This window comes from Maylandia zebra, linkage group LG1, assembly GCF_041146795.1.
Source record: "Maylandia zebra isolate NMK-2024a linkage group LG1, Mzebra_GT3a, whole genome shotgun sequence".
In the NCBI taxonomy this organism is placed as follows: Eukaryota; Metazoa; Chordata; class Actinopteri; order Cichliformes; family Cichlidae; genus Maylandia; species Maylandia zebra.
Genome location: NC_135167.1, coordinates 13,175,326 through 13,184,607, shown reverse-complemented (window position 1 = coordinate 13,184,607; position 9,282 = coordinate 13,175,326). Strand labels below are relative to the sequence as shown.

The window sequence follows — 9,282 nt, the reverse complement described above, 5'->3', positions numbered from 1 at the left end:
GTCATCACGACAACTTTAAAGTAAAGGGTCATTACAAAATAAATATCTTCATTCAGCGGCTTAATTTAACAAATAACTCGTTCCCCCGTGATTACGAAAAATGTTTTTATATATTTTGCTTTATTCTTTTGATTATATTCTGGAAAAATAAATCAGTGTGTAAGCTGTGGGAGTTTCCAGAACACGCAAGAATAGAAGTTATTTCTTGGGATTGGGTGTATTTTTGGTGCAAACAACAAAAATAGAAACGACTTCACCTCTAGGCTAGTGTTTATAGTACAATTGTTTTTACATTTGAAACCATTTTGTTGTACTTTCAAACTGCTTTTAGTGTGTACACACGCTAAGACACTTTATTGCACTGCAATGTTATACTTATCCCCTTAATATCCTGTAATTTTTTTTATTGTTTTTCTTCTTTGTTTTCTTTCTTAAAAATATATTTAGTATGAAATTTTTAAATATTTTAGTTGTTATTTGAAAGTTAAATGTATGCTTATTGTTAGTTATTGGACTTCAGATTCGTCTTACCGCATTAAGACATTTGTTTTATCATATTTTATTCACATACTTAACTGTATACCTTTCTACATATTTAATCTGTTTGTTTTTAGTGGCTGCAATAAAAAAAAATCTAAATTGAAGATAAATTAAGCATTTATCTTACCTTTGTTTTCTGCGTTGTGTATATCAAAACACTAACCTCACATTAACCTTGCATTTTTCAAGGTGTTTTGTGCAATATCGGTAATGTCCACAAAGAAAAAAGATTAAACTATATTTAGTATAGTTTTCCTTGAAATTGCGACACTGAAGCTATATGCTTAGATCTGTTTTGTTGTTGTTTGAAGGTAATATAAGGTGATAACGTTTTCAGGAATTTCATTTGGCATATGTAAAGTAAATTCGTTAAAAGTATTTATAATTTTAAAAAAAAAGAGATTTCTTTTAGTTGTACAATTAAAGGGAAATATTTATACCTAAAGTGTTTGAATGTATTTGTTACGATAAAAGAAATTAGTTCCTCTGACTTTGGGTGATACTTACACTACCGCCCAAAGTCCACTGGAGGTCACTGTTTCTTCACTGAATTATATTAAGACAGATAAATACGCTTAGATAATGTCATCGTTCAGAAATTTACCATACATGTTCTTTTACATAAATTGTGTAACTAGTTAAAGTTTCCTCAAATAAATCTGATAAAAGAAGTGGGGTTACTGATTATTGATTATGTAACCAAATAAGTCCCTGCAACAGCAGAATTTAAAAAGGCAATTTATCATATGTCACCCAAGTCACGCAAGTCCACATATGTCAGCTCCACCACAGTTTTATACCGCATGGGCCAAAAGGAAAGACAGGTTTAACATGATATTATTGCCTAATCAGTTGTAGAACTAATACAGCACAGTACAGGTGCTGTAACACTGTTATTATGATCCGCTTGAGGAATTAGCTTCACTATGACTGTCAAAAAAAACTTTTCAGTTGTGTAATGGCCTGACTTTAAACCCTGTTTCCGTTTACAGTGAACCTGTTACGAGAAATGATTTGACCTCACACGTGTGATTAGTTTCAGTTCATGAGTTTAACATTTCTGCCAAACTAACTACAGTTTGATACAAATTTATTTATCAAATTTGCTCAGTTTTTGTCATTACAAATTTAGCAATAAGTGACATCTTCGGGTATATTTTTCTAATTATGTATCTACAGGTTTTAATTATTGCCTTCGGAAGACATACATACACAAAGAGAGATGTGTAACATTTCCATAGTTTAAAGGCAGTTTAAAGACAGTTTATGAGGGCACAGCATTGGGGATCAAGTAATCTAGTTAATCTAATATATCCCACCCACTAACAGATGCTATGATGAAGCTATAATCAGTTGTCATACTCTTATCCCAGATTGCTGTATGGTTCACTTTATGTGTATTCATCACTCGTCCTCATTTCTTAGAAGGCTGACAAATCTTTTCTGATTTACTAAAGTTAAAGTTGATGGTCTCACCTCATTTTTTACACATTAGGCCACTCTTTTTCTAATAATCGTCTATCACATGGCAGACTTGTAATGCTTGTGTAAAAGTGTAATAGATATATAATCATCTAAAAGAGGATAAGAATTTCATTTATTCACATCTGCTTTGACATCCATATTTTAGCTATAGCCAATGATTGAACAAAAATCTAAAAAGCAAACAAACTGCAACAATCAGTGTTGATTTTCTGTGAAACTCACTTTGAAATTACACTTAAAGTGTGTCAGATAAAAATGATGTTCACACATCCAGCATTAACTTAAAAGAAGTGCCATAACAAAATGATAAATCTGCCGCCTATGTTAAGGTGGAACTGACACTTTTCTAAAAGTAAACTTAAAACTAAAAAACCACGGGGTAAGAAAACAGAACTGGTTTTTGTTGTTGTAGATGACTGTGTGATAAGATTCTTAAGTACTCAATAATATCCCTTTCCTGTAAGGTGTCCCTCCTGTTAGGGAGAGAATTATGGAAATTATGACAAGTACAACATGTTGTCACATATCCCTTAAAGGGTTGTGCAAACATTTTAGTTTCTGTTCAATTTAACTATAAGAGGAAATGAATCCTGCTTTTACAGCACTTATTTTGCTCTTGATGCCGAAATCACTTCGAGCACATCAAATTGCAGCATGAACCATTCAGTTGAGTTGTCTCTTTCAGAGGAGTTTGATGGCAGCACAGCAGTGGCGTGTGTGATCCTCGGTTTGTCCTTCCTGGTTGGAGCTCCTGGGAACGTGCTGGTGATCTGGACCATCCTGAGACACGTCAAGCAGCGCTCCCATACTGTGGTGATCATTCTGCACTTGGCTGTTGCAGACCTGCTGGTTCTCATCACCCTGCCTCTATGGATCTACTCTCTAGTTCACACTTGGGTGTTTGGAGCAGTATTGTGCAAGACCTTAGTGTACACTGTGACTGTGTGCATGTTCAGCAGCATCTTCTTGATCACTGTTATGAGCGTGGAGCGCTTTCTTGCCATCTGTCATCCATTTCTGATGATGCGCTGGAAGACAAAAAGCAATATAAAAATATATCTTGTACTTTTGTGGCTGCTTGCTTTCCTTCTAGGAGTGCCTGCCTTAACACAGAATCTGGAAAACACTGATGGAAATGTGCAATGTTTCACCAGGGAATTAAACTCTGACACCAACACAATTATCATCCTTTGCCTAGAAACCTTGTTGGTCTTTATAGTTCCTTTCATTGTTCTAAGTATCTGCTACTGTCTAGTAGCTGCACAGATCAAGAAGATGAGTTTCAATTCAAAAGAGAAATCCATGGTTCTCATCCATTCTGTAGTGATTGCTTTCACAGTGTGCTGGTTGCCTTACCACGTTATCAACATTATTGATCTGATTTGTATCTTAAGCTGGCCAGACACTGACGACGACTGTGTATCAAAGCCTATCATCTTCATAGTTGGTGCCCTGGTTTTCATCAGTAGTTCGGTAAATCCTGTGTTATATGCCTTCTTTGCAAAGAACTTACAAGGGAGTCTGGAAGAGTCCCGACTAGTGAGGCTATTTAAGGAAATAGCCACTAACACAAACAAAGTGAGGGAGCTGGCAGTGCAACAGCAGACAGACCAGAGGGCAGCAAGTACACAAGAAGAGCTGCTATCTGACTGTGTGTGTCAAAGACTGTGATGATGGTAAAATGTGACACTTGTCAATTAACATTAATCACGAAGGATTAAATGAAAATGTACTCATATTATTGCCATGTGTTGTACTCCTCCATTGTTTTTTATGTATATATATTTTTTAATTCATGTAATGCAGTCAAAATACATAACTTTGAACTTGTGTTTTGAGAAATGTCTGTGATAAGTATTTTTTTTATTCTTAAACATTTGATATTGTCCATTATTGTGTAAGGTGTTCTGTTTGTTATCCTACCTGAAAAAATAAAAAGTGCTACTGAAAACTGCTCCAAATGTCATTTTAACTGCTGTGACTGCTGTATCGTTCTATCAAACTTAAATGTAATGCACAATTTCTTCACTATTTCTGCCAAATAACTTCAAAACTATCTAGCTAACTTTCAAAACTAACATTTTAACTACTGATTTTATCTATTGTTCTGATTTTATCTGTTTTGATTTTATATACTGTTTTGTTTGTTTGTTTGTTTGTTTGTTTGTTTGTTTGTTTGTTAATTAGTTAGTTAGTTTGCTTGTTTTAATCAATTTTAAATCATGCTTTTTATTTGTTTTTGTTTCTAATGTCTCTGTAAAGCACTTTGAATCGCCTTGTTGTTGAATTGTGCTATACAAATAAACTTGCCTTGCCTTGCCTTGCCAAATACTGAAACAAAGCCATTAATTCCTGTCAACCATATGTATCGTCTTTTGAAAAAGTGTAGTGTCTGAACATGTTTGTAAGTAAATTATATTTCCACGTGTGCCATCATCCTTCATCATATTTTCCTAGCAAGCTGATGAATATTTCTTGGTTCACTGAAATGAAAGCTAAGGAATATCTCTGTTGTTTAAATATTACGTAATACCTTTTCCAGTGATGCTGCATGCCATGTAAAGACCTGCAAATGAAACAATAAACAAAAATACACAGCATAGAATCCATTTTAATTTTACTTTTACAATTCCTTAGTGACAAAGATAGAATGTTTTTGGAAATTATTCATAATCTGCTAGTTTTTGTATGTGCTATTGTTTCTCTAAGTCGAAGACAGTGGTTCTCAAACTGTGGGTAAGACAGCTAGGTTTAAAAAAATGAAGTGAAAGTAACATAAAAAAAACAAAAGTCAGGGAAAATACACAGCAGAAGAGCTTTTTGTTGCTTTGTGTGACTTTTAATCGAGTCATTTTCTATTTTAATCTTGTTTTCATCGTTGAGGTTTTAACAAAAAAAAGTAAGGTGTGGAGTGTGAACTTTTTTCGGTTTCTGAATGTGAACTTTTGTTTTGGCCTATGATGTAGCAACAAAGCAGAACAAAAATCTAAGAACCACGGGGGTGGTGAAACAGAAACGTTTATCAAAGTTTCAAAAGCTAAAGTAATTTTTGTGTGCAGAGTTGTTCCCTTGATACAGCAAAGTCAATCATTTATTAATTATTCATCCATTTACAAATTAATATCATATCAGTTTGTTTAAAAGTATTTGATAAACACATTTCTACATTTTTTTTTTTTAAAACTAAACTGCAACCTGAAGTTATGGACTTCTGGCACATGCATGAGTCATCTCTGCTTAAAAAGCCCTGTTAGGAAACTCTTTTCCTGAGCTTTCCACACAGCTTTAAAGGGGAAGTGATGACTTAGAGTAATCTGTTTTTCTTTTCATGCAGACACCACAGTCAGCACATCGACTTGCACCATGAACAACACATACCAGCTGTCTTCTCAAGAGGAAATGGCCCCTTCAGAGTTTGATGGTGGGACAGTGGTGTCGTGTGTGATCCTTGGTTTGTGCTTCCTGGCTGGAGCTCCTGGGAACCTGCTGGTGATCTGGACCATCCTGAGACATGTTGAAAAGCGCTCTCACACAGTGGTGATTATTCTACACCTGGCTGTTGCGGACCTGCTTGTCCTCATCACCCTGCCTCTGTGGATCTACTCTCTGGCCCACTCCTGGATATTTGGGGTGGTATCTTGCAAAGCCATGGTGTTCATGATCAACACGTGTATGTACAGCAGCGTTTTCCTCATCACCCTCATGAGCGTGGAGCGTTTTGTGGCTGTGCGATATCCCTTTGCTTCAGCTCACTGGAAGAGGAAACAAGCTCTAAATAAAGTACTGCTGGTTCTGTGGATTGCAGCACTCTTGTTCAGCATACCTGTCATCCCAACTCAGATTGTTGACAAAGATTCTGGTAAGGATAGCTGCCTGTACCGTGAATATACTTCGGTGACCCAGGAACTGGTGTGTGTCTTGTTAGAGACACTGGTTGGCTACATAATACCCTTCTCCATCCTTGTGGTCTGCTATGGCTGCCTCTGCAGCCGGATTACTCGGATGACTCTCAAATCCAAACGCAAGTCCACCATCCTGATCGCCAATGTCGTGGTTGCATTTGGCATTTGCTGGACACCTCATCACATAGGAAATATCCTCTCGCTGATCATCCTGGGAACTGAAAACTCCTACAAGGATGTAGCAGAACATTTGGAAAACGTGAGGACCACTATGGTTTTTGTCACTGGAGCCATGGCCTTTATCAGCAGCACAGTTAACCCCATCCTCTACATGTTTGCAGCTCGCTCCTTCAGGAGCTCCCTCCGTGACACGGGCATCCAGAAGCTCTTCCGCCACATCTCGAGCACCTCCCCAGGTGAGGGCAACAGGGAGGTGTCCTATGTGTCCAAGAGACCCAGCAATCAGACCAGCACCTCTCATGTGCTATCTGAGTCAAAAGATCAAATAGGTGTGTTGATGACAATGTGTGAAAACAATCCATCTGGGCAGTGAAATTGAACAATGTCTGTTTGGTCTGTGTAGATACTCCTGTGTACTCAGTATTCTTTTTCTGAATAAAATAAATGTTGAAACACTGATGTTTATTTGTATGAAATTGCAACAAAAAATAACAAGTATATCTGTGCTACACTTGCCTAACTTAATAAATTACCAATTTTGCATGTTTGTATTGTGAATATATTTATAGAAATGCTATACGTTTTGTACTAAATGTCCATAATGACATGGGCCAAATAACCAATAAAAAATTCCTTATGTAAATAATGTCTCAGTTTTGTAAAATACAGTTTGTTTCAATTACTTTGTTGATTCCATCAAAGAGAAAATTAATAAATAAGTTCAAACCGCCTGTAAGTGTGGGGTTATGATTAGACAAAGCACAGTGGTTGTTATTTCCTGTTATTGCATCTTTCATTTATTTATTTATATGACCACAAGGAGAACTTCATCAGAGATCTGTCTGGCTGCTTTAATATAAGGATTTGAACATTTGTAACCTTTTTGCCTCATTCTGTAACATTTCTGATAAACTTTTAATCTGATAATATTTTATAAAGGTGTTCTTTTTTCAGCCATGGCAGATTAAAATTGACCTAATAGTCTACTTCAGACAATAGTCATGCTTTCAACTTCCTCTCGATGAGTAGATTGCCAAATGAAGACTAGCATGTTTCCTTTGCTAAGCAGCAAAAAAGCGGAATTGTGCCCTGATGTTTGTCACATTTGCACATGTTGGGAGTGACAGAGTTCAACGTCCAGTTATTCACAGACATTTTTAAAGGCGCACATATTAACAAATTAGTCGTGTTAGTTGTAGTATTTTACGTTTATCTGTCCCCACAGCTACACAGCAATAGTTTTGATTAATTTATCGGCCAGAAGATGGCAGTGGTTGCTCTGTACATTTGTACTTAAGGGGTGGCTGTTGTTCAAGAAGTAGGGCAGGTCACCTGCTAATCAGAAGGTTGGTGGTTTGAGCCCCGTCTGCTCCCGTTTGCATGCCAAACATCATTGGGCAAGATACTAACCCCAAGTTGCTCTCCAGATGGATGCTTTCTGATACATCCATACGTGTGTGAATGTTAGATATAGAGGACTTACATAGGCAAAAGCAAAGGAATGAGGTGCTTGTATGATTGGGTGAATGAGGCAAGTTGTATAAAAGCACGTTGAGTGCTCAGTTACAGTGTTCATGATATGAATCTGTTGTGGGAACAGGAACCAAGCTTTTCCATTCTTTCTCCACTTTAGAAATACACATCTACAGAGTTTATTCATGATTTAGCCCCCACAAGTCTTAATCTCAGCCATATACAGTGAATTCTGTGAATTAAGTCACTTAGCTTGTAAAACATCATATTTTGGCAAAGTCATTGAACAAACGCACCACAAAAACCTTCAATTATAGATGTGATTTCATTGTTTTAAGCCACACAGCTGGAAGAACTGCCATTCCAGTCTAATAATTTTCCTGTCTGTTTAAATATGAGATGAACAAGATCTGATGTGAGAGCATTCACATTTCACTTAATTGTTTGGGCATGAGTAAGTCAGAATTATTTTGAATATGACAGCGGAAAATTACAACGCTCAAAGGGTGTGACAAAACTGAGCTCACACTGGTAAGCATAGTTGACTTGCTTGACATTTTCTCACAGAATGAGGAAGCAACTTGTATATCATCATCAACAGTGTGGTATGTGCCTGCTGTTCCCATTGCCTTTCATAAGGCATATTACTGCATGCTTACCACATTTAAGTTAGGTTTTAAGTCTCTGCTATATAATAATATTGTGTAGTGTGAAGGTTTTTCCAAGAAAACCTGGCTTATACTAATAAAGCCGCATGAACAAGCAGGGTTTTTTTTGCTATTCTTTTAAGTCATACTTACCTTACAGGACAAGACTTGCCACCTGGTACATCAGAGCCGCCAATCTCTTCCAAAAAATGTACACAGAAGTGTCAAAGGTTTTAGCGCTGGCTTTCTGGAAGCTCATCCACTTTACAGCCTATGATAAAAGTTATGCCAAAGCACATTATTTAGGAGGATATTTGGAGTGTGAATGTGACATGTTGTCTTTCTCAACTTTTTCACCAGTTACACCTGCTGAAAGGAGTTAGCTTGTGACTTTACTCTCCGGGTCAGTCTACATGCATAAGCATGCCCTCAGTATGATGTAATGAGGATAAATGTTCTTTGCTGTTGTGTTGAAATATCATTATATGTCTCAGATTTCAGCGTTTTCCAGAGTGTCCCTTAAGTAATCGGACTGGTTTGGCTGGAAATAGTGATTCAACATGAGAAAGGAGACACAAGGAATTACTCTTGAGATAGGGGAGATTTATTTTGAGTGAATGGACATGAAAAGGCAAAAAGCCTTGCATTCAATGCAGTTTGTTGGCCCATAGCAGGCAGAACAGGGAGTGTCAGTAGCAACAAAACCTTGGATTTCTGGGAACTGGGCCAAAGACTGGTGAAAACTTCACTGCTATTTTGAAGTACCTTAATTTTCTGGCGACAAATACTTTCTATTGACAGGTACATGCAGCGTATAACAATACAGTGGGATTTTAGAGGGAAGAATATGGATCACAAGCTGGAAATGTAAAGTACATTGCTAATTCCACTGTTCTTCCTTGTGGTAGAAGTTCCAGGATGTGTCCTTTTGTTTTGTTCTTAATTTTTCCATTTGCCCTTTATTCATCCCTGCATTTACTACTACCGTTTACCCAAAACTACATTACAATTAAGAAGCCTACAGAAGCAATAAATCTTTCTTTTGCCTGAGGCAA

The 9,282-nt window shown here is 36.9% G+C and overlaps 2 protein-coding genes across 2 annotated transcripts; both read left to right on the top strand.

The window, feature by feature from the left end:
* Positions 1-2,621: 2,621 nt before the first annotated feature.
* LOC101467316 (leukotriene B4 receptor 1-like) lies at positions 2,622-4,611 on the top strand. The gene has a single exon (XM_076881700.1). It carries the CDS (start codon positions 2,680-2,682, stop codon positions 3,694-3,696), a length of 1,017 nt encoding a protein of 338 aa, XP_076737815.1. The 5' UTR covers positions 2,622-2,679; the 3' UTR covers positions 3,697-4,611.
* A 752-nt stretch (positions 4,612-5,363) lies between these two features.
* Positions 5,364-6,855, top strand: si:dkey-148a17.6 (leukotriene B4 receptor 1). Its single transcript, XM_004539554.4, has one exon. The coding sequence runs from the start codon at positions 5,389-5,391 to the stop codon at positions 6,478-6,480; it is 1,092 nt and encodes a 363-aa protein (XP_004539611.3). The 5' UTR covers positions 5,364-5,388; the 3' UTR covers positions 6,481-6,855.
* Positions 6,856-9,282: the final 2,427 nt, after the last annotated feature.

Excerpts from the sequence above, each read along its gene's own strand:
- si:dkey-148a17.6 (XM_004539554.4), top strand. The coding sequence starts at position 5,389 with ATGAACAACACATACCAGCTGTCTTCTCAAGAGGAAATGGCCCCTTCA.
- LOC101467316 (XM_076881700.1), top strand. The coding sequence starts at position 2,680 with ATGAACCATTCAGTTGAGTTGTCTCTTTCAGAGGAGTTTGATGGCAGC.